We start from the raw sequence: 24,790 nt of genomic DNA, 5'->3' as shown, positions 1-24,790 counted from the left end.
TGTCGGGTGGGCATTCCCCACGGCTGGCCCCAGCCCCACACCGACTCCCCTCTGCAGAGAGAAGCGTGTCTCTCTTCCCCTTCTCCACTTTGGGGTGCACTCGGCATTTTGGGGGCACCCTGCCGGATCCCAAGGGATGACCCAGGGTGGTGGCGGGAGCCTGGGGAGCGTTGCACCCGGGAAAAATCAAAAGGCAGCAATACACCCATTCCCTGCCCTCAAGGAGCTTCCAATCAAGCAGGGAAGACAGACTGAAAACCTTTTTCCAGTGGAGCAAAAGTAAAAACAAAGATATAATAGATGGCAGGGTACATCTCCCTTTTTCCTTCTTTCCTTTTACCTGTAATTTATTTTACCGTCTGTCTCCCCGACCAGACTCTGAGCTCCTTGAAGGCAGGGATCGTGTTTGCTCCCTCTATTGGACTCTCCTCTCCCGAGTGCTCAGTGCCACGCCCTGCACACAGTAGGGGCCCAGTAAATAGCATGGACCGATAGACTGATGAGTTGCCCCGCGTGGGGACGTCCATACAGAACGGATGGTTGAGTGTCACCCTCCGATCGTGTGTGTCCTTGGTTGTTCCCCACAGCGGAGTTCAGGTGCCAGCCTGGACGCTTTCAGTGTGGCACGGGGCTGTGTGCGCTGCCCGCCTTCATCTGTGACGGGGAGAACGACTGCGGCGACAACTCAGACGAGCTCAACTGTGGTGGGTGTTCGCCTGCTCCCCCTGAAGTGGAAAAATCCATAGGTTGTGGGTGCCTGCTTGCTCCCCGTGGCACAGACAAGTCAGGGTTGGTGGGTGCCTGCTCGCTTCCCCTAGCTCCGAAAAATTATGGGTGGTGGATGCCCACCCACTCGCTGTGGTGCAGGAAAACCCTGGGTGCCCATAGACTCTCTGTAATGCAGAAAAGCCATGGGTGGTGGGGGTCTCCCGCTCCCCATGGCATGGAAAAACTGCAGTCGGCGGGTGTCCACCAACCCACTGGGGCATGGATATGCTGCGGGTGTCAGGGCCAAGCGATCCAGGCCGGGATTCACACCAGCCACCTTGCCTCTTTCAGACACCCACGTCTGCCTGTCCGGCCAGTTCAAGTGCTCCAAGAGCCAGAAATGCATCCCCTGGAACCTCCGCTGCAACGGGCACGAGGACTGCGGTGACGACGAGGACGAGAGGGATTGCCGTGAGTCCAGCCCCAAGGGGCGGCCAGGAGCCCGCTGGACCCCTGACCGCTCATCCACCCACTCACCACCCTCTGACCCGGGCACAAGGGAGCAGGGTGGCTGCGGGGAGTGATAGCCCCGAGGTACAACCAGATTCCTTGGACCCCCACCAGCTCACCCACCTCTGACCCGGGCATGGAGGAGCAGGGCCGCTACAGGGAAGACAGCCCTAAGGGGCAGCCAGAACCCTGCTGGACCTCTACCCGCTGGGAGGGGAGTTAGGTAACTGTAGGAGGAACAGTACGGGGAGAAGTCGAACCACTACCTGGCTGATGGGAGAATGGTTGGCAGCTGGGAACCAGACCTCAGCGGGAAAAACTCCGGGGTTTCTTTATTGCTGCCCGTCAAGATTTCCCCCAGGAATCATTCCCCGATCCATCTCTCCTCTCCCCACCCTGTGTCTCCCAACGGGGAGCTCGGGTTCTAATCCCGGCTTCGCCATCTGCCTGCTGTGTGACCTTGGGCACATCACTTAGTTTCTGTGTGCCTCAGTTTCCTCTGCTCTAAAGTGGGGATCCAGTATCTGTTCTCCCTCCCCTTTTAGATTGTCTGACCCGATTATCGTGTATCTACCCCAGCACTTAATCCAGTGCTTGGTACATAGTCAGTGCTTAACAAATGCAACATTTTTTCTTATTAGCTGTTCAGCCCTCCTGTACTAATTACTAGTGCATTCATAACCCAATCGCACTTCCTCCCATATCTTACACCTCCTATCTTAGGCATTAACTCATTTACACGTCTCCTTTTCCTTCTGCCTCCTATCTGCAATTAATTCAATGTCTATCTCCCCTGCTATTCAGTATGATCCTTGATGGCAAGGATCCCAAGCATGTAGTACAGTGCTCTCTGCACACAAGAGACCCTAAATTAACACTATTGATTGATTGGTTGGTTGAGGGGGTTCTATACACCCAGAAAAAAAAACAGTGGGATCTGCGGGCTTCCAATTGCTTATTATCAATCAACCAATCAAGCGGTGGTGTTTATTGAGTGCCTGCTATTTTCAAAGCACTGTACTAAGGGCTTGGGAGAGTACAATAGAGGAAAGAGCCATAATCCCTACCCTCAAGAAGCTTACAGTTTAGCAGGGAAGCAGACCCTGCAATAATTTACCAATGGGAAGAAGAAGAAGGGGACATGGATCTAAGCCAGTGCTTAGGAACGGGGTGTGTCCAGCTATCACGGTGGTATTTACTGAGCGCTTGCTGTGTGCAGAACGCTGTACTAAGTGCTTGGGAGAGAACGGTACAACAAAGTTGGTAGACATGATTCCTGCCCCCAAGAAGCTTACGGTCTAGAGGTGGAGACAAACATTAGACAGTTTTCTCTAATTAGACAATATTTTTCTAATGACACACATTAGGGAGGCAACGTACCTTAGTGGAAAGAGCATGGGCTTGGGAGTCAGAGGTTGTGGGTTCTAATCCCAGCTCTGCCACTTGTCAGCTATGTGACTTTGGCAAGTCACTTCACTTCTTGATGCCTCAGTTACCTCCTCTGTAACATGAGGATTAAGACTGTGAGCCCCACTTGGGAAAACCTGATTTCCTTGTATCTACCCCAGTGCTTAGAACAGGGCATAGCACATAGTAAGTGCTTACTAATAATGCCATCATTATTATTATGATAAATTATGACCGTGGATATAGGTGCTGTTGGGGCTGAGGTGGGAGGACATCAAGTGCTCAGAGTGTACAGAGCCAATGTTAGGTCCATAAGTGCTGGCCTTAAGTGGCCGTGGGCATTGTCATGGTTGGCTGGCTTAGGAGAGGAAATGCTTCAGCCTCACAGTGAAAGCAAATTTATCCGTGGCTGTTTTTCTTTCAAGCGGAAAATAGCTGCTCCCCTGACCACTTCCAGTGCCAGACCACGAAGCACTGCATCTCCAGGCTGTGGGTGTGTGATGAGGACCTGGACTGTGCCGACGGGTCCGATGAGGCCAACTGTGGTGAGTGAGGGAGCGGGGGAGGGAGAGAGGGAGCAAGCACCACACTAGGCCAACTGCACTCACTGAAGAAATCGGAGAGGGTGCGAGGGAGGGACGAAAGGAGGGAGAGGGAAAAAGCAGGAGAGGCAGGGAGGGAGAGAGTGGGGGAGGGAAGGAGAGTAAATAGGAGGGAAGGAGAGTGAGAGACCAAGTGAGAGTGAGTGAGAAAGGGAGGGATGTAGCCAGAGAGTAATGGAGGAAGGATGGAGCGAGAGAGAAAGTGAGAGAGGAAGGGACCAAGAGAGAGTGAGTGAGAGAGGAAGGGAGGTAAGGAGTGAGAGTGGGGACCTTCCAGGCTTCCCTCAGGGCATCAGAGCTCTGGGTCAGGGAGCCTGAGCACAGTACTGGGTACCTATTCTGTGTAGAACGCTGTACCAGGTGCCTACTATGTGCAGATCACTGTGCTGGGCACCTTCTGGGTGCAGAGCCCTGTATTAGGCACCTACCCTGCACCGAACACTGTTATTCCACCCACCACTTTTCCATTTTCCAATTTCCTATTGCTAGATGTGTTGACTGACCTCTGAATCCCCAGGAAAAAGGAGTCTCAGAGGCTCATATGTCAGTGATCGTCTGTCATTTAAACTTTCCCAGCAGGACAGTGGCTTTAACCCAAAAGCGGATACTCTCTTTTGATTCTGTTTTCACCATTTGAGGGGTTTTGTCATCATAGGTAATGCTCTCCTGCAGGTTAAGTCAGAACTGTTCCATCCTGGGAGGGAGGCTCACTTAACAAAGGGTATTCAGTACCCACTCCTGAGACTATTTAAAGCCTGGATGCCGCACGGCCCCCTTGACAGATGTTCTTTGGATTAGCATTCTGAAATTATTTTTCGATAAAAATGTCGTTTCTAATATTTATAGCTGTCCAATGTGTCACTTTCATTCAAACATTTGACATTAATTGGTAAATCATTCACTTACTTGGAGGAAACGTCTCTGTCTTCCTCTATCTCACAATTTTTCCAAGTCTGTCTGCCTCTCCAAATCCCTCCCCCTCCAGGTCCCTCTTTTCTCCTTTTTTCTGCCCCGTCTTCTCTTCTCCCCCTCGCCCTCCGTCTGCTCCCTTCCTCTCCTCCACCGATTTTTAATGGAGCAGTTTTATTAGCTTGGCCTTTTCAACACCCATTTGTTGTTCATATTTGCTTAATTCTGGTGTGAGACCATCGTGCAATTTACGTTTAAAATGGGACAGTGAAAATCGACCGGCCCGGGAAAAATATTTATGAATTTTGGAAAGAAAACAAAAAACTTTAGTTCAGCCTGTGCCCAAGGGAAAGCTTGAAAAAGCTCTCTTCCAAACCATTTCTTTGGAAGCTGGGCATGGGAAGTGGGTGCAAGCCTGGGGAGTGGGTGCAGGGCATTAGGTGCAGGAACAGGGCATGGGTACAGCGAAGAGGGGAAGCACAGGGCATCGCTCTACCACTTGCATGCTGTGTGACTTTGGCCAAACCACTTAACTTATATGTGCCTCACTTCCCTCGTCTGTAAAATAGGGATTAAATCCTCCTCCCTCCTATTTAGACAGTAACCCTCATGTGGGACAGGGACTGTGTCCAATCTGATTATCTTGTATCTACCCCAGTGCTTAGTAGAGTGTCGGAGCATAGTAAGCACTCAACAAGTACCATTTAAAATAAAAAGAAAGGAATAAGCCACAGTCCCTGACCACACTTAAGTTTTTCATCTAACCAAACAGATGGACCCAGAATAATTTACAAATAGGAAGAAGTGCTTAAGTGCTTAAGTTGGGACATCACCAACCAACGGAAAGTTATTCAGGCAGAAGTGCTGAGGGGTGTGAAACTACTGGGATGAGAGCTGGGAGAAGGATGTGACCTTGGAGCAGAAACATAAATCCGGGAAGACTTGGGGGGGAAGTGGGAATTCAGAAAGGCTTTGAAGAAGGGAAGCTCCGAGGATTTCCTCGGGGATAGGATTCTAAGATGAAGGGAGAGGGAATTCCTGGCCAGAGGGTGGATGTGGACAAAGGAGTCAGTGGCGAGAGAGAGAAGACAGGTGCAGTAAGCAGGAGGAGCGAAATGTGTGGTATGGGTTGTAGTAGGAAATCAGCAAAGTAACATAGGAGGGGGAAAGGTGATCGAAAACTTTAAAGCCATTGCTAAAGAGTTTCTGTTTGATGTAGATGTAGATGGGCAACCATTGGAGGTTCTTGAGGAGTGGGAGAGATGTAAACTGAGGAGTTTTTTAGAAAAATTATCCCGGGAGCATGACCTACTGGCAAGAGCACGGGCTTGGAAGTCAGAGGACGTGGGTTCTAATCCCAGCTCCGTCACTCTTCTGCTGTGTGACCTTTGGCAAGTCACTTCACTGCCCCATGCCTCAGTTTCCTCATCTGTAAAATGGGGATTAAGACTGTGAGCCCCATGTGGGACAGCGACTGTGTCCAACCTGATTACCTTGTATCTACCCCAGCACTTAGAACAGTGCCTTGCACATAGTAAATGCTTAACAAATGCCATAATAATAATAATTATTATTAATATTAAGAGTACAAAATGGGTTTCCAAGTCCTTATCCCAGTGCTCCGCACTCAGTAAGAGTTTAATAAATATGACTGTTTGGAAAAGGGAGAGACAAGAGGCTGGGAAGTCTTTCTGAGCCAGTTGCACTGTTCCATCAATGATACCAAATCCACCTGTGTCACAATTGGTCAGCTCTCCCTAGGTACTGTAGTGGGTGCCTGCTGTATGCAGGACACTGCACTGAACACCTTTTGTATTAAGAGCATCGTAGCAGGACTTCTCATCAGATAATTTTAGAAACTGGAGGCATTCTGCTGTTCAGGGTGGCTGTAGGGGGCAGGGGAGGGTGTGTGCGCACAACAGGCTTGTGCTAAGTGACAGTTCTTGACCGTCAGACCCGGGGCCCACTCCTCTGGGCAGCTAAGCACCCTCAAGGCTACAACATTCATTGGTGCTTCCAGTGAGGCCAGCAGATCCTCAGTCAGTGGTCCCAAGCCATGGAGAGAGCAGTCCCCGCCAGGGATGTGAGTCTCCCCATAACTAGGCCCCAGACCCAGAGAGGTGTCCTTCATGGCGGCTGCTCATCTTCAGGGGTCAACAAGCCCCCCATCGGTTCCCCAACGTCCCTCCTCCCACGGGTCACTCTTAGCCATTTAGATGCTTCCCTCTGTGTACGAGGACCATCGCTGTATCAGAATGTGAATTTTATTGACACTTGTATTTGAAAACGAATATTAAATTCAAGTTAGGGGCTGTGGTTTGGAGTTGCCTTCCCAGCCTTGCTCTTCGGGAAAAAAGATGATTACTCAAGCAGAGGCAGCGGAGTGGAGGAGCCAGGCAGTTTATTAAAGACAAATAAAGATCTCGAGCAGGGAAGTGGCCATTAGGAGATTTTTGAAGGCACTCTGGAATTGGGCCAAGCAAACAGATACGTACAGCGAGCAGGATCTGAGAATCGATGCCCGGCCGAGTCCCCGGCCAAGAAAAGAGGTCTAATCTATTACACAGGTAGACCAGCTGACGTCTAAAGTCACTTCGCTCCTCTAACGCTAACCTTCTCACCGTACCTCAGTCTTGTCTCTCTCACCACCAACTTCTCACCCACATCCTGCCTGCGGCCTGGAATGCCCTTTCTTCTCGTATCCTACAGACAGTGACTCTTCCACCCCTTCAAAGCCTTACTGAAGGCACGCCTCCTCCAAGAGGCCTTCCCTGACTAAGCCCTCCTTTTCTCTTTTCCCACTCCTTTCTGCCTCGCCCTGACTTGTTCCCTTTATTCATCCCCCCCCCCCAGCCCCATAGCTCTTTTGTTCATACCTGTCATTTATTTGTTTATATCAATGTCTGTTGCCCCTTCTAGAATGTAAGCTCATGGAAAGTGTCTGTTTACTGTTCTTTTTTCCTCTCCCAAGCACTTAGTACCATGCTCTGCACATGGTAAGTGCTCAATAAATATGATTGACTGATGGATGTCTAAGTGAGGTACCAAATGGGGCTTTGAAGAGAGAAGGCTTTGGAGTAGTTATTTTACCTGATTTTGCATACTTCCTCTGGGTAGTACAGCAGCTTGGGACCCCAGCAGCTTTCAGCTCTTTAAAAAAAATGCTATTAAGTGCTTACTAAGTGTCAAACTCTGTTCTAAACTCTGAGGTAGGTACGTGTTAATTAAATGGGACACAGTCACTGTCCCACATGGGGCTCACAGTCTAAGTAGGAGAGGGAACTGCTATTTAATCCCCATATCACAGTTGAGGAAACTGAGGCACAGAGAAGTTAAATGATTTGCCCTAGGTTACACAGAAAATAATTGGCAAAGTCAGGATTAGAATGCAGGTCCTTCGACTTCCAGGCCCATGCCACTAGGCCAAGGTATCGTCCTAGATTTGGTTGCTTTGGTGAACAAGAGTAAATTATGGAAATTCCACTTTGAGGAGAGGCTTAGTGCTTACTACTTAGTGCTCAGTATACAGTCTAGTGCTTAGTGCAGTGTTCAAGCACGCTGCCCACAGTGACTGCTTAATCAATTCCACTGATTGATTGGTTGAGAGGTGACGGGGCCTAGAAGACAGAGAACAGAATCGCAAGGGAGCTCTGTCCCTGACCAGCTGCCTGACTTTATACAAGTCAGTCAACCACCTGGGCCTCAGTTTCCTCACCTATAAAATGGGAATAAGAGAGATTATGAGCCCCAAGGTGGGACGGGAACTGAGCCCTATCTGATAACCTTGCATACACCCCAGTGCTCAGGACATAATAAGTGCTTAGTGAATGCTATGACTTCAGATCAGTTTCAGGCTTTGATCTGAATGTCCTACTGCCCCTTCCTTTACTGGATAACTCCCATAAGGCCATCAGAGACACAGCCAAACCAATAGCATTCCTTCAGAAAAGTTCCTTGATAGAAAAGCAAGGGTTATGTCTTTTTTTTTTTTTAAAAAAAAAAAAGGCCCATCTTGGCTTTAAAGTGCTGTGGGGACCCCTCACTCACTGGTCAATATGTTTTAGACCCCACCCCCTGGCAGGCTCAGCCCGAAACCCCAAAGAGGTCACCATCTGACTAAGCTACTGGAGGTCCTAACCCCAATTTCCCCATAAGTAGAAGGGGCCAGTCAACACTGTGCTCTGGTTTCTCGAAGAGTAAGTGAACAAGATTATGTTTTCGAGAGCTGCTGTGCCTGAGATAAGGTCCCACTCAGCTGTAAATTAGATATGATCACACACATCTCCTTCATATCAATTTATTTTGTATGACCCCCATGAGGACAGGGTCAAATTGCATCCCGTTGCCGAAGATAAAGTCATATTTAATTCACAGATTGAGATTGAGCTCCAGGCATTCCCACGTTTCAGGCCGTTTCACAGAACCCTAGAATTGGTGTCAGCATTCCAAGGGTCACCCCGCACCTGGTGGGTACCCAAGCACCATGGGCTTGCTCCACAGATGACCCACCCAAGCTTCCCTGAGCCAGAGGGTCCCCACCCAGATAATGAGGGGGCCATGGGGGCAGCGGGGCAAGGGCTCTGGAGGATGAGTCCAGCACAGATCTCTCAAGGGACCCAGAACTAAAACTACAATGGCCATCCAAGCCCCTCTCCTCTGGTGGGGCAGAGGGCTCCCTCAAGGAGTCAGCCCATATCACCTCGGGCATTGGGCTTGTCAGAAATCACAGACCCATGGGGGAGGTTTTAGGCTCCAGGGAAGGAGTGTGGGGCTGGGACTCGGGAGACTTATATTCCAATCCCACCTTGTCATGGACCTGCTGCTGCATGACCTTGTGCAAGTCACCTGACTTCTCTGGGCCTGATCCATACTTGGGGTTAGGGTTAGATTGTGAGTTCCATGTGGGATAAGTACTGAGGTTCACCTCAGTGCTTCACTAGACTCTTAGAGTTTTTTAAAATGGCTCGGTTAGCAGCTCGAATGCCCAGCCCTAACTTGGCAGCCAAGGGCCTTAGGGCAGAGCCGGTCTCATTGGGGAGAACTCTGGAAGAGTTCACAGGAAGTGGGCCAGGTTGGGCCAGAAGTGAAAGCTCCAGCCGCCTGGATCACCCACGCAGTCACTAAGGTCATTGGTGCCATCTGCGGCCATGTCTCTGTCCCCCCGCCTCCACAGGGAAGAAGACTTGTGGCCCCCATGAGTTCCAGTGCCAGAACAGCAACTGCATCCCCGACCACTGGCGCTGCGACGGGCAGAACGACTGCGGAGACGCATCCGACGAGGAGAGCTGCAGTGAGTAGTCTCAGCCCGGGCATGGGGAAAGAAACTCCAGCTGGGCAGACATGTGACTCCCTCCACGCCTCCCCCCCTCCCCCTTCCCGTCCTTCGGGTCACACCCGGTGATGGGGTTGGGGGTGTGGTTCAGAACCCCAAATCTGAGCTCTGGACCCTGAAGGAGGGTAGGTAATTGCGTCTATCTCTGCTGCATTTTTCTTCTCTGAGTTTGCTTGTCTCTATCTCAGGGTCACCCTGCCTCTCTCCTAAGCCCTCTCTCTATCTCAGTCTTTCTATCTCTGTCTTGCTGACTCACTGTCTCTCTGAGTCTTTCTCCATCTCGGTCTCTCTCTCTAAGTCTGTCTCTATTGCTCTCTCACCCTCTCTTTCTCTCTCAGTCTTCCTCTGGGTCTCTTGCTCTGAGTCTCTGTCTCAATCTCTCTAGCTCTCTGTCCACTCTCTCAGCCTATCAATCAATCAGTGGTATTTTTTAAACACTTAAAATATGAAGAGCACTGTACTGATCACTTGGGAGAGTACAATCAACAAAATTAGCAGACACGTTCCCTGCCCATAACAAGTTTACAGTCTAGAGGTGAAGACAGACATTAATATGAATAAATTAGTGATTTGTAATATATAATTTTAAAATATGTCCATAAGTACTGTGGGGTTGGGAGTGGAGCAAATATCAAATGTCCAAAGATCACAGATCCAAACCAATAGACAACAAAGAAGGGAGCGTGAACTGGGGAAAAGAAGTCTTAATTGGGGAAGGCCTCTTGAAGAAGATGCAGCCTATCATCTCTCTGTCTCTCTTTTTTTATAGTATTTATTAAGCTCTTACTCTGTGCCAGGCATTGTACTAAGTGCTGGGGTAGATATAGGACATCAAGTTGAACACTGTCCATGTCCCAGATGGGGCTCATAGTTTAAAGTGACTTGTCCAAGGTTATACAGCAGTCATATGGCAAAGCTGGGATTAGAACCCAGGTCCTCTGACTCCCAGGCCCGTGATCTTTCCACAAGGCCAAACGCTGCTCTCTGGCTCTGTTTGGGGTGTCCCCAGTGACGGTAATGAGTGGGCAGGGGACCTGGTGGTTTAAATGTGTCTCATTAGAAAGCATGGAGGCGGCGGGGCCCAGATGACCCTCAGGCGCTGACCAGATCAGAGGGCGGGAGATCCCTGCAGGCTGGACTAACTCTTCCATTCTGGATCCTGGCCTTTCAATGCCTAGTGGGGATGACATGGTTCTGCTGTGCAGTGCACAGATTTTCAGGATTTGCCACCCAGTGCTAGCTTTGTATGCTAACCTTTACTAACCTTCTCACTGTACCTCCATCTCGTCTATCTCACCGCCAACCTCCTGCCCACATCCTTCCTCTGACCTGGAATGCCCTCCCTCCTCATATCAGACAGAATAATTGCTCTCCCCCACTTCAAAGTCTTGTTGAAGACACATCTCCTCCAAGAAGCCTTCCCTTACTAAGCCTTCCTCTCATCTCCCCCTCCCTTCTGCATCGCCGTGATTTGCTCACTTCATTCACCTCCCTCACATCCCCACAGCACAGCACATATGTGTATATCTGTAATTTATTTATATCAATGTCTGTCTCCCCCTCTAGACTGTGAGCTCGTTGTGGGCGGGGAATGTGTCTTTTTGTTGTTATATTGTACTCTCCCCAACACATAGTACAGTGCTTTGCATTAATGAATGGATCAATAATGTCTATCTCCCCCTATTACACTGTAAGCTCATAGTGGGCAGGGATTGTGTCTGATTAATGTTATATTGTTCTCTCCCAAGTACTTACTACAGTGCTGTGCACACTGTAAGCACTCAATAAATATGACTGACTGACTGACTTTATCCCTGTAAAGTAGCAGGCCAGTTGCTGTGTTTGGGTCTGTGTGCACATTCCTCCTGTTCTGCCCCCTGGACACTAGCTTTTGACAAGATGGTGAGAAGCCCCCGGAGTTGGTGGGGTTGGCACTATGGGCTTTTCTCCAGAGAAGGGCTTGGAATGAGCTGGTGCCCCTCGGGGCCAAAGCCACATCCGTGGTCGTGGCATTAACAGCCTGCACTTTCCCCCCCAGAACCCCAGACCTGCATGATCAAAGACTTCCTATGTGCCAATGGGGACTGCGTGGCGTCGAAGTTCTGGTGTGATGGAGACTACGACTGTGCCGATGGCTCAGATGAGGTGGGTGCCAGCACGGTATTTGCACCACAGAACACTGGGAGAGAGGTCATCTGAGCCCCATCCTCCACCCCCACCCTCGGCAGGTCCCCCCTGGGCCTCAGTCCCACCATCCCCATTCAGTTATGGCCCCGTAGAGACCTGAAAGGCTCCAGCAAGCAGAGCGGCGGCCTCTATCTGCCACTGGTAGGGAGGATGCCTTCTCCCGGAAACAGAACAGGGCCAGGACCCTGGACCCGCCCTGTGCTGGGCTGATGGGGGAGGCAGTAGGGCTTGAGGGACAGAACACAGATCTGTGCTTAGGAGATCCGGGTTCTAATCCCAGTTCTGGCCTCCCGGATGACCTTACAGCAAGCCGCTTAACCACGGTTTCCTCATTGCAAAATGGGGGTGCTTCCTGCTGGACTCTTATAAGTGCTGCCAATTACTTGACCATCTGAGCCAATTGAAGCCCCCCAATACTCAGGTGGGTCTAGAGGAGTTTGGGTAGAACCAGACAAAGGGTTCATTCTGGGTCCCTAGAAGAAAAGAGAGAAAAGAGTCAGGGGTGTTGGATGTTCTCTGCTGGGTCACTGGGAGAGAGTCAGGGATGGAGAGGAGAGAGTCAAGGGAGGGGAATGGTTCATGCTGGGTAAATGAGGGCTGTAAACTCATTGTGGGAAGTGAATGTGTCTGTTTATTGTTGTATTGTACTCTCTCAAGCACTTAGTACAGTGCTCTGCACACAGTAAGTGCTCAATAAATACAATTGAATGAATGAATGAATGAGGGAGCGTCAGGGATGAAGTGCGAAGTCAGAGGTGTTGGGTGTCCTGTGTGGGGTCACTGGGGTGGGGGGATCAGGGGTGTTGGATGGTCCATCCTGAGTCACTGGGGGAGATTCAAGGATGGAGATGGGAGTCAAGGGTGTCAGATCTTCCATCCCTTAGCATGAGGGCAGGGGTCCTCCAAGTGTCCCAGTGCCCCAGAAAAGAGGAGTCTTGTTTGGATGGACCATGGAGTTGAGCTGGGAGTGATGTCACTGATGGTCTTATTGAGGGATCTAGGATGGCCTGGAATCTCATGACCAACGTGTCTCTATAGAAACAGTCTGTGGAAATTAAAGAAACTGACAGTACTAATCACCTTTCTTCAAGATATGGCTCTTGTGGTTTATCCCAAGTCTTTTGCAGAAATCCACCCAGATCCCCACCAAACCCTGAAAGCAATTTCTACTTCCCAGTTTACACTGATTCCTGCAACCGTCAGCTACAAAGACCTGCTACTGAGCTGTCAGCTTTGTTTAGTGCTCCAGGGAAGACTCCTCAGAGATGTTGCCCCTCCCAGTAACAGCTACATCCCTGCTGCAGGTCCTCGCAGAAGAGGCTTGAGTGAAAATGAAAATGGAAAAAAAGGCATTCTGTCCCATCACCCCAGGTGCAAGACAGCTCTGTTTTAGGAAGCAAGATGAAGTGTGGCTTCCTGGAGTGCTGGAAGAGAGTTTTGCCATTACAGTTCAAATCCCTGCTTGAACTCCTGAACAGGGCTGGGTGGTGATTCAAGGGCCATGGAAACATACACCCAGGCCTGAGGGATCTCTCCTGATCACTCAGTCAATAAGATCAATAAGGGAGGGTGAAGTGACAGTTGTTAGGGGTGTTGGATAGACTATGCTGGATCACTGGGGGAGAGTCAGGGGGTTGGATGGTTTGTGTTGGGTCACTGGGGGAGAGACAGGGATGGAAAGGAGAGGGTGTCGGATGGTCCGTGCTGGGTCCGTGCTGGGTCACTGGAAAATGAATCAGGGAAGGAGAGGGGAGAGTCAGAGGTTTGGGATGGTCTTGCTGGGGTCACTGGGGGATAGTCAATGATAGAGAGGTGACAGTCAGGGGTGTCAGATGGTCCCTGACCATAAGTGTCCTGGAGGTCAACCAGCATTTAGTTCTTCCAAGTGTCCCAGTGGTCCCATGGAAGACATAGCCATCGCTGATATTGGCACATTCTCTGCCAAAAGGAAAATGTGCTCCTTTGAAGTTAGAATAGACTCTTTACAGTGGAATCATCCTGTACTGTGAAAGCATCATTCACTGAAGTTGGCGTGAAGGGTTAGTGTTGTCCCATTAAGTTTGGCGAGGCCAGAGTGAAAGGTCAGATTATTTTCAGAGAGAAAAACAGGCCCAGCGAGGTTAAGTGGCTTACCCACGGACCCCCAGCAAGCCGGGGCAATCTCCCCACTCACAGATCCATGGTCTCGCCATTAGGCCATACTGCCTCCCTTCTCTGCCTCACTTCTACCATGTGGCCCTGGGTGTCCAGTACACTGCTCTGCTGCAGCAAATGTCCAGTCGATCTATCTGGGCATGGTGGTGGTCACTGCAGCTGGGTGGGGTGGTAGGGCACCTGCTGGGCTGGTGACCCGGGGCCTGGCTCAGACAGGACCTCCACGAGTGACTCTTCCCATGGCAGGGCACATGTGGCCCAGGGTCAGCGCTTTGTCTGGAAAGGGAGCAGACAGGCTGGGCCCGTTTGTGTGTCTACAGAGAGACTGTGTGGCGGGGTGCACTAAGGACCAGTTCCAGTGTGCCAGCGGGCAGTGCATCTCGCTCCGGTGGCGGTGCGATGGGCACGAAGACTGCAAGTTTGGCGATGATGAGAAAGCGTGTGAACCAGGTAATGGAGGGAACAGGTGGAGGCGACCAGAGGGAGTGTGTGAGCACTGCTGCTCAGCTGGGCCTGCCTAGCAGGAGCAAAAGTCACATCGTGAGGAAGATTTCTCCAAATAGAATAGTGAGAAGCCGCATTGCCTAGGGGAAAGCCGACAGGCCTGGGATTCAGAGGACCTGGGTTCTAATCCTAGCTCTACCACTGCCTGCTGTGTGACCTTGGGCAAGTCACTTAAGTTCTCTCAGTCTCAGTTCCCCATTTGTAAAATGGGGAATCAATGTGTGTTCCCCCTCCCTCTTAGACTGTGAGCACTGTGTGGGACAGGGGCTGTGTGTCTTCCCCCAGTGCTTAATATAATGCTCGGCACGTACTAAGCAGTAGACAAATACCATAATTTTATTATTTTTATTATTACCATATTATTATTAGTGCTGGGAGTCTGTCCAATCAGTCGTATTTTTTGAGGGCTTACTGTGGCAAGGTCACTCTACGAGGCACTTGGGAGAATATGATATAACAGAGTTTGTAGACACATTCTCTGTCCACAATGGGCTTACATTCTAGAAGGGGAGACAGACATTATTATAAATAAGTAATTATGGATATGTAGATAAGTGCTGTGGGGACGAGGGAGGGGTAAATAAAGAATAATGCAGAGGGTGATGCGGAAGGGAGTGGGAGAAGAGGAAATGAGGGCCTAGTCGGGGAACGTCTGTTGGAGGAGATGTGCCTCTATTAAGACTTTGAAGGTGGATAGGGTGACCTTCTGTTAGATATGAAGAGGAAGGCTGTTCCAGGCCAGAGGCAGGATGTGGACGAGAGGATGGCAGCAAGATAGACGAGATCGAGGTACAGTGAGTAGCCTGGCATTACAGGTGTGATGCATGTGGACTCGCTTGTACTGGGGGAGTAGCCAGTAGTGAGGCGGTAAGATGATTGAGTGCTTTAAAAACAGATGGTGAGGAGTTTCTGTTTGATGAAGAGGTGGATGGGCAACCAGTGGAGGTTCTTGTCCAAAGCTGGGTATTTTAAAACCATGGGGAAGATTTCTTGTTCCTGGGAACAAGAATATGCAGTGGATCTTTTAGGGCTAATTATTATATAAAAATGGGGTGGTATTCTCATTCCCACAAGTAATGCATAGATCTATGGCTAGTTCACTGATGCTGAGCAGCTTACATCTCAATAATATCTCCATGCATCAGATCACCATTTTCCCAAGACGTCACCACTGGTTCCCAGTAATTTTAGGGATCTCCCATAGTCTTAAGTCCTCACCCTGCATAGGATCCCCAGGGGAGGACCAGGAGAGGCCGGGGCACCTCTAGGGACAGGGCATCAAGGGTGCAGATGGGCAATCCACCAGGGCACAAGGGACAGGTGCCGTGGGTTCTGCCGCCAAGTAATTGAGCAACTCCCAGGAGGGGTGGGAGAGGGGCTGGAGCCAGGAAGTGCAGAGGACCATCAGAGATGCTCCCTGCTTAAGACAGAGGAAGAAGTTGGATATGATTATCCTGCATCTTTCCCAGGACTGAGCACAGGGGTTAGGCCAGGGCCCTAGAGACTTCAAATCCAGGAAACACTTGACTATCTAGGGTGGAGGTGGAGAAAGAAGAGGAAGGGAAACAGTGAGAGAAATTGGATTCGCTCCCTTTATTCACCCCTCCCTTAGTCCCACCGCAATTATGTCCGTATCCATAGTTTATTAGTTTGCATTAATGTCTGTCTCCCACTCTAGACCATAAACTCACTGTGGTCAGGGAATGCATCTACCAATCCTGTCATATTGTACTCTCCCAAACACTTAGTACAGTACTCTGCACACAGTAAATGCTCAATAAGTATGATTGATTGGACTGAGAAGGAAAGAGGAGGGTTCCTACCAGCAGGCCTAGAGTTGGATTGCACATGTTGGGAAAATAACCAGGGTAGCATTCACCTTGAGGTCATTAGCCCTCCTGCCGGTTTTCAGAGTTAAACAGGGACCCATTGTGGTCTTGGAAGTGTGTTGATGTGATAGGGCAGCCTCCCTACCTCCCTCTGGAAACCTTCCTATTCCCCTTTCCCAGTCCAATATTTCTTTCAATTGCTTTTTAACGCCAACTCTCTCTTTCCAAAGTATGGCATACTCAACTCCTAAATTTCCAACACAAAAGCAATAGATCGGGGCAGCCTGTCTGAGACCCGGGAGCTGAATTCCTCTGTTGAAATCTTAATAAGCCCATTATTATATTTCAATTACGTTGTCATTTCTTTTTAAAGTGCCTCTGAAATGAGTTTTTAGTACTAAACATTGATTGATGTTGGAAGGGAAGTGACAGGGACTATACTGCGATGGCTTGAGGTTTATGGAGGTCTTCGCCCTTAAGGGGCTTGGGCTCTTCCTGTAGCTGAGCTTGATTGTCCCCAGACCCTGAATGTCCCCAGGGCCATTGAGAGCACGGGCAGCTGGGACCGGTCCGGCTCACCGGACGGGTGGTGGGGCGGGTGGGGTGAGTCCACGGGCAATGGGTGTGTTTCCCTCCCTGTCCAGCCTCTCCGACCTGCTCTTCCAGCGAATACGTCTGTGCCGGGGGAGCCTGCATCCCAGCCTCCCTGAGGTGCAATGGAGACGCTGACTGTGTCGACGGTTCAGATGAGGTAAATGGCGCAGGCTCCCACCCACGCTTACCCCTGTCCAGGCCCTCACCTCGGAGAGGGAGAGAAGGCTGCAGTTCCACCCGTCACAGCAGCAGAGTGGGTAGCGAGCCAGCACGGTCTGATGGGTAGCACTTGGGGCTGGGAATCAGGAGGCCCAGGTCCGAGTCCTATCTCTACCATCGACCCGCTGCGTGATCCCGGGCAAATCACTTAACCGCTCTGGGTCTCAGCGAGGAAGCTGAGGACAAGTTAGGTATCCTCTCCCTCCGTCTCAGACTATCAGGGACCAATCTGATCTGCTAGCTTTGTATCTCCCCTGCACAGTGCTCAGCACAGGACTGGGCCCCTGGTGAAGGTTCAGTGACAAGCACCAGGGTACTGCCCCACAGCCTGTTGCCACACAAATTGGGAGCCCACGTGCCGAGTTGGCCCCTCCCTGACTCGCGCGGAGCCCGCTGGTGGCCGAGGACAGGCCAACGGGGTCCCTGGAGGGAGATGGGGAAGCTCTCCTCCGGGAGGCAACCCAGGGTTAACCCCTTGTCCAACAGGTAGGCTGTGTGGCGGAGTGCAGAGAAGACCAGTTTGGGTGCAGAAACCAGGCCGGCTGCATCCCTGTCCGCTGGCTCTGTGACGGGGTCCAGGACTGTGTGGACGGCAGTGACGAAGGAAACTGTGCCAGGGGTGAGTGGTGTTGGGTGGGGGAGCGAGCCTGTACCTCAGGCCGGAGGGCGGGGGGGTCTCCATTTTGATGTGTTTCTTTCCTCAGGTGTAGGCATCAGGGGGATAGCTCGACAGCTCAGGCAGACAGAAGGGGTGCATGCTTCAGTAACCCTTCAACAGCCTTAACAGCTGGCTCGGCCTCACCCTCAACAAAGTGTACTGAGCACTTATTCTGTGCAGAGCACTCTGCTGGGCACCTGCGGTCTGCAGAGCACTGTCCTGCCTGCCTACTGGGTGCCGAAGGATGTTCTGGGTGCCAGCTGAAAGCTGAACACTGAACTAGGCCTCTACTGTATAGAGCACTGTACTGGGCACCGACAGTGTGCAGAGAGCTACACTGGACACCTCCTGGGTGCTGAACATTGTCCTAAGCACTGACTAAGTGTAGAGCACTGTTTTGGCTACGTACTGTTGACCCTGGGTCAGTGGACCATGGATCCAGTCAGTGATGAGAATTCTCATTATCGATATCAATTCTCATTATCAATTATCAACATCACGGGGGGCAGATCAATGTGCTGGACACCACGGACCAGTCAACCTTTGTTAGAGATATGGAGCCCCTGCCCTAAAGGAGTTAACAAGCTAAGATCGATGATAGATTCTTTTATTCCTATTGGAAATCCTCAGGTGTTCTCTCTATACGGTTATCCACAGGCTGATCTTGGCTTCCCCTTGAGAGTTTAGCCAAGTGTTGTGCACCAAAAGGTGTTCAATAAATGCTGCCGCTACTCTGCCTTCTCAGGTTCTCCTCAGTTCTTTTTCTGTTGTGTCTCTAAAAATCTAGGTAAGTTTCTTATGGCAGGCTTAAGGTGCTATAGTTGCTATTGGTTCAAAACCTCCTCCAAGGCAAAAGCTCCATTCCCAAGCACCCAGTACAGTGCCTGGGACACAGTAGGGGTTCAGTAAATACTAGAATCGATTTATTGTTCTCTCCTGTGCAAGAAACCGAGTGAATGAGGAAAGTCAAAAAAGATCATCCAAAACCAAAATCCACAGGAAATGGTGGGACCCCAAGATGAGGGTGCCTCTCTTATCTCTATTAAAGGTGGAGACATATGTCGAGCAGATGAGTTTCTTTGTAATAATTCCCTCTGCAAACTACGCTCCTGGGTATGTGACGGGGAAGACGACTGCGGAGATAACTCTGACGAAGCCCCTGCGATGTGTGGTACGGTATCTGATCTTTCTGGGGCAGGGTCCTCTTGCGGGATGTGTTGAAATGGGGAGGCTACTGCCTCTTCTTCATCCTCTTCCTCCTCCTTCTCCTCTTCCTTAACTTCCCCTCCTCTTCCTCCCCATCCTTCCAGCTGAGTCTCAGGGGCACATCGCTGTTGAGATGACCAAACCGTTGGCTCAAGATGGTGGGGAGTTCGGGAGATTTTGGTTGGGAATTCTGTGAGCAGAGCAGGTACCGGGTCCTTAGTCCACCCCCATCCTCAGGGAGTGGGAGCCCTGAGCGGACAGCCGGCATCCCTCAGAGCCATCAGTGATGGAGTCTTGGCCAGTGAGCCTGGTGTGGGGAGACGGAAAGAGAGGAGGGTGGTCCTCTGGCCTTCCGAGGCCACCGGGTCCCTTGGCCCCAGACACGGTGAGCTGGATCCTAAAGGAAACAGGCGGAGGTATTCCAAACCAGGGCAGAGATTGAGCCCCAGTGATCTCTATTCAAATTCTGGATGGGGTGGGCCACAAGCTGGAGTTGAAAACCAAAATGCTGCCACACCTTCCCCATCTTTCTCCAGGCCCCCCCAAGTTTTGGAGAGGAGGCTCAGGATCAAAGAGGGAATCCCATCCCCTGGAACTCTAGGTCATGTGGAGTCCCAGTATGCAGTGCGGCCTAAGATGAGCACCCACTGAACCCTCTCTAGCCTGTACGTTGCCGCCCAAATGCTCACAGAGAGCCAGAACAGCCAAAGTCAGCATAGGTAGTTCTGGTCCAGACTGTTGCCTCCGCTGGTGGCGGCGCGAGAGATGGCGGAGGCAGGCAGACGAGAGAGAGCGGGGCCCCTCGCGGTCTGGCGGGGCCCGTGAAGACCTCTCTGCTCTTCCTCTTCTGCAGCACGGTTTCTGTGCCCCCCCGCCCGGCCCCACCGCTGCCGTCACGGCCGCGTATGCCTGAGCCCGGAGCAGCTGTGCAACGAGGTAGACGACTGCGGAGATAACTCGGATGAAGACCTTTGCGGGGGTAGGTGGCTGCGGCTGCGTGATGATAAAGATCATCACGGTACCGTGGGATGGGATTTCAGATGGGGCCCCAGAGAAACTAGTTCAGGCTGGGTGACACTACTGGAGGCGAAGGCTCAGAGGATCATGAGAGTCATTCGACGGTACTGCGAGGCCTCTTGCCCCACATCTCACTGAGGGAATGACCCATAACCACTGCCTGCCTGAAGCCCCTTGGCATGACAAAGGCAGGTGTCACCTGGTCGCCCCCTGTGCCCCTGGCGGGCGGGGCAGAGACCACCGACGCCATCCCCCTCCTCTCTCGCAGACCAGTTGGTGCGGAGAGTACGGCCGTGTACGAAGGACGAGTTCACGTGTGGTGATGGGGCCTGCCTCCCCGTGGAGCTGCAGTGTGACCGCTTTGAAGATTGCGCAGACGGCTCTGACGAACGGGCCTGCAGGACAAGTGAGTTGGTCTCACCAACCTCATCCCTGGCTGAGAGGGAGGAGGGCCCGGGGAAGCGGGGATCTCTCCGGCCGCTTGCGAGACGGACCCATGGTTGAACCGTGGAAGATCCTCGCCTCTCCCATGCAGAACCGAGCCTTGTTTCTGTGTGCTCGCTCTGTCTGCAGTGGCCGGGCTGCTCTAGAAGTCACTGCTGGAATGATACATGGCCTGGAGGAAAGAGCATGGGGATGGGAGCCCCAGCTCTGCCCCTGGCCAACCGCATGACCTTGTGCAAGTCACACACCCTCTCTGGGCCTCCGTTTTCTCATCCGTAAAATGAGGATGACAATACCTGCCTTGGCCCCCTCCACCCATCACAGGGTTGTTGTCGGGGGGATGAGACCACAGAGAGTTTGGGAAAAGTTGGGGAAGAGAGCACCCTTCATCTCTAGGTGTCCATGGGACAGGATGCAATGGAAGGAAGGGCTCTGACTCCTCTGGGCTGGTGGCAATTCTCGCTGTCTCCCTGAGCCTCCACTGGGCCAGGGAATATTCCTGACTGGAGCAGTGGAAAGGGACACCCCCAAGCCGGCTTAGCTGTGACAGTGACCCCCAGACCCTCTCCCATCCTCTGTCCTTGCCACCACCCCTCCCCCTCCCCACCAGCTTTCATCCATCCCTTCATGCCAGGCACGAAGCAGTGGTCAGCTGTCCAGGAGGGTGTGGGCCCTGAGGAGGGTCTCCCTCCCTGCATTTTCTGCTCTAGTGAGACCTGCTTGTCCATAGCCTTCTTGTGGCCACTGCAGTCATTTCTGCTCTAGTACCTTTGTCCATTGCAGGGTTGGGTAGAACAAAGCGGAAGGTTTGGGGCCCAGTCTTCCAGCCTTCCTGTGGGCACAGGAGGAAGCGGATGTGCAGAGCATGTGGCATCAGGCTAGGCGGAAAGCCGCCGGATCCCCCCAGCCTCGGCCTCCACCTCGCTGCATGGTGCCACTAGGACTCTCTGCTTCTCCCGGTTTTGCCGACTTCACCCTGTTTAACAGAGTAAAATGACAGTGCGTGGCGAGAGTCTAAAACGTTCTACCAGTGGCGGCCAAGCAACAGCGTGAGACCGTGTAGCCACAGCTATCGGTGGTGGACCGATCGGTTGATTGGGGTCTTTGTACCACCCCGCCGATTACCTGTTCATTCCTGTCAATCAGTGGTTGCTGGATCACGGTTTTCCCACCGCTCGAGGCCCTTGGGCAATACAGTGCCGGTGCTGAAGCAGAAGTGACTGTGGAGCTGCAGAAATATGCTCTACAGTGCCGTATTTCTGGTTCCTTTCATTTCTCCCCAGTTGAGCACACGGGCCAGTCCAGGATGGTCGTTTCTCCCCAGGGCTTCCGTGCAGGCCAACGACCTAATTTTTGAGATCTGCTGCTAGTGGTGTGTTCAGCCCCTCATCCCCTGCGACCTTACCCCAGAGGTGGCCCAGCAGTGATTGCGGGTGGGTGATAAAGCTGCCGGCTTGCCCGGGGTGCCCGGTGGGCCCCCCGTGATGACAGCGGTGTGTGAGTTGAACACCGATTCCCAGCTCGGCTCGAGCTTTGTCCCCAGATGCCACAGCACGCTTCGGTTAGGATGGGAGAGAACTGACCTCGGGCTTCCTGAAAGACTAACTTTGTTGGGGGGAAAGATGTGACTGATTTTCAAATTAGAATGATATTAGTTTTTGGGAAATTTTTTCATTCCTAGTTCCCACTGCCTATGCCTGTGAAGATAATGTGAACCCATGTGGAGATGGTGCATATTGTAATCAAACCAAAACATCTGTTTTCTGTCATTGCAAGCCTGGATTTCAGAGAAACATGACAAACAGACAGTGCGAAGGTACAGTATATTTCTAAAACAGCTTGCCCATAAATCTAGAAAGATTCCCTCTGCTGCCGCACTCCACGATGGCCCCAGAGAATCCATTTCCCCAAGCCCCTTCTGTAGGAGGGGAGGGTGGCATTATTAACAGTGATTGCCCTCGGCAGCTGTAACCTTTCCCTGCCTAAGCCCTTGGTCTGGCACAGTCAGACCTGTAGAAATTTCAGGATGTTCCTTTATGGTTCTGGTTTTGAAATGCAAATTAAGACATGGCTATCCTAGGAAATATTAGACTCATTAGTGAGCTGTTAGGTTCTTTACTCGGCCCTCTGGAATTGTAACATTTTGCAAGACTACCCTGACTTTTGAAACATCTTGAGTGGCTGTGTTTTGGCCTGGTGACTCGGGCCAAACTTCTGAAAATTAATAATCACGTTTCTCAGTCAGAGAAGGAATCTAAAATGATCTTTATCCACCTCCTTCTTGCCTTGATGAGTCTCCTGAGCTTGGAGGCCAGGAAACCAATTGATATGGAAATGCCTTCCGTGTGAAACGACTGGGCAAAACATGAATCATCACAACTCAGTGCTTTTTGAGAAACCTACAAAATGTTCCAGCAACCTAAATCGGAGAACGAGGAACATAAGTATCCTTATGTTTTGACAAAAGAGAGTAGCTAGCAGCCACCTTTTTTCTACGGGTAACATTTCTCTTCTGTTTAAAATGAGGAAGAAGAGAAGTTAGACTGGGTAGAAGACAAGGCATACAAGCAAGCTTTAGAAACCCAGCCAGACTTAATTTGCGAATATCCATTGTCTTGCTAGCTGTCTCTGGGTGGAATATACACCTTAATGAGATTTTGGAAATATTTCTTCTTCCTGGACTTGGTGTGGTTCTGCAGAGAATGCTACACTGAAAAGTTTCTCCATTTCCAATTACATTCTTTGAAATTTACCATCTGGTGAAAGGAATTTGCCACGGCCGTTTCATCCCCTGAAAGAGCTAGTAAAGTCTTAGTCTGGGTGGGAAATTCGTATTTAAATTGGTTGCGGTGCTTCAGAACCAAAGCGTAGGGTAGTACGGCGCTCTGCACCCTGTAAGCACTCAATAAATACCACTGATGGTGTTCAGTAATAATAATAATAATGTTGGTATTTGTTAAGCGCTTACTATGTGCCAAGCACTGTTCTAAGCGCTGGGGTAGACACAGGGGAATCAGCTTGTCCCACGTGGGCTCACAGTCTTACTCCCCATTTTACAGATGAGGTAACTGAGGCACAGAGAAGTTAAGTGACTTGCCCAAAGTCACACAGCTGACAAGTGGCCGAGCCGGGATTCGAACCCATGAACTCCGACTCCAAAGCCCATGCTCTTTCCACTGAGCCATGCTGCTTCTCTTGGGGGAAGTTCAGTGTGGGAAGGCGAGGGTAGGATCTCTGCCCAACCCTCATGTGATCAGGAGCAGGACAGATTTGACTGATTTGTCCCCATCCCCCACCAATCCCAGCTCCTGATGCCCCAGTGAAATGGGGAGGGCACTTCAAGCCCTCCGAGAGGGGCCCGGAGACGGCCAAGGTTCGAAGAAGAGGTGGGAAAGATAGAGGCAGTTTCCAGGTGGCCCCGTGAGGCGAAGGTTATTAACTTTGTACACAATTTTGGAAACTGCTGGGGCAGCCTGGGACCCAGCCCTGGGACCCAGGAACCTTTCAGGGCCAAGCTTTCTCAAAGCTGCTTCCTGGGTTCTTGTTGTCATTCTCAGAATGGAGGAGAAGGGAAATGGTGGAAGAGGGAGGGATGGGATCAGGCTGAGCCACAGGAGAAGCAGTAGCTGCCACGGGAAGTCCTTTGACCCCACTTATCTAGCCGTTTTGGGAAAACTCTTCAAACCCTCCCTGCCAACTCATGTGATACTCAGGCCTCTGTTTTCTTCTGCTCATGTAGACTTGGGTCAGAGGGTTACCAGGCAAGGTAGAGTGGAAGAGAGAGGAGGCCGGGGCAGCTGGGACCAAGGGCATAAGTTAATCTGTATCTCCATTGCTGGGTCACCTATCTCACTGCCAGCCAGGTTCTGTCTCTGACCATGGCAAAGGGGCTCTAGGAGGACCAGATGATGGTTGCCCTGCAGGAAGTCCAGCCCAGTGCTTAAGGCTGTACCATCTCACACTGTTCCCACAGTGGTACTCCCCATCACCACCCCCTCTCCATGAATTGATCCAGACCTCCCTTTGAACCTCCCAGAATTTTTGGCTGCCCAGCATTCAGGGTAGCTATATCTCTCACTGGACCAAGAAATGTTTCCTTTTATTTGCTTCAAACCTATCCCTGTCCCACACCGTTTGACCCCCTCATCCTGTGGGGGTGGGATTTGGTGGAGAGCCTCCCGTGATTGCCTTGTCCACCCCCTCCATGCTTCAGTCCCACCTCCTCCCCGCCACCTCCTTTCCACACTGAAAGGCCACCATCTTTACTGTCTGTCCCCATCCAGAAACGTCTTCACACCTCTCATCTCGGTGGCTCTGCTCCAACTCTGTTTTGTCCAGGGCAACCCCCATCAGCGAATAGGGTGGGCCGGTGGTCATTCTGATGAGCAGAGTGTGGATGTCGAGTCGGAGGAAAAGAAGATTTGCTCTCTGTGCTGAGCTCTGGGGTCTGAAAAGCCATGAGGACATTTCCACCCGGGCGCCTAAAGATGTTATTGTGAGACGTTTTGTT

At 51.3% G+C, this 24,790-nt stretch overlaps 1 protein-coding gene across 1 annotated transcript in view; it reads left to right on the top strand.

Annotated features, from left to right (window-relative positions):
- LRP1B (LDL receptor related protein 1B) overlaps positions 1 to 24,790 on the top strand; it is a 389,846-nt gene that overhangs the window by 311,674 nt on the left and 53,382 nt on the right. The window contains 12 exon segments of the mRNA XM_029072223.2: positions 588 to 704; positions 1,060 to 1,179; positions 3,051 to 3,170; positions 9,310 to 9,426; positions 11,507 to 11,613; positions 14,130 to 14,259; positions 16,787 to 16,893; positions 17,442 to 17,574; positions 18,662 to 18,784; positions 19,673 to 19,798; positions 20,105 to 20,242; positions 21,962 to 22,096. Coding sequence (XP_028928056.2) covers positions 588 to 704; positions 1,060 to 1,179; positions 3,051 to 3,170; positions 9,310 to 9,426; positions 11,507 to 11,613; positions 14,130 to 14,259; positions 16,787 to 16,893; positions 17,442 to 17,574; positions 18,662 to 18,784; positions 19,673 to 19,798; positions 20,105 to 20,242; positions 21,962 to 22,096 — 1,473 coding nt within the window.

This window comes from Ornithorhynchus anatinus, chromosome 9 (genome assembly GCF_004115215.2).
Source record: "Ornithorhynchus anatinus isolate Pmale09 chromosome 9, mOrnAna1.pri.v4, whole genome shotgun sequence".
Lineage (NCBI taxonomy): Eukaryota > Metazoa > Chordata > Mammalia > Monotremata > Ornithorhynchidae > Ornithorhynchus > Ornithorhynchus anatinus.
This window is presented reverse-complemented; position numbering and strand designations above follow the sequence as displayed.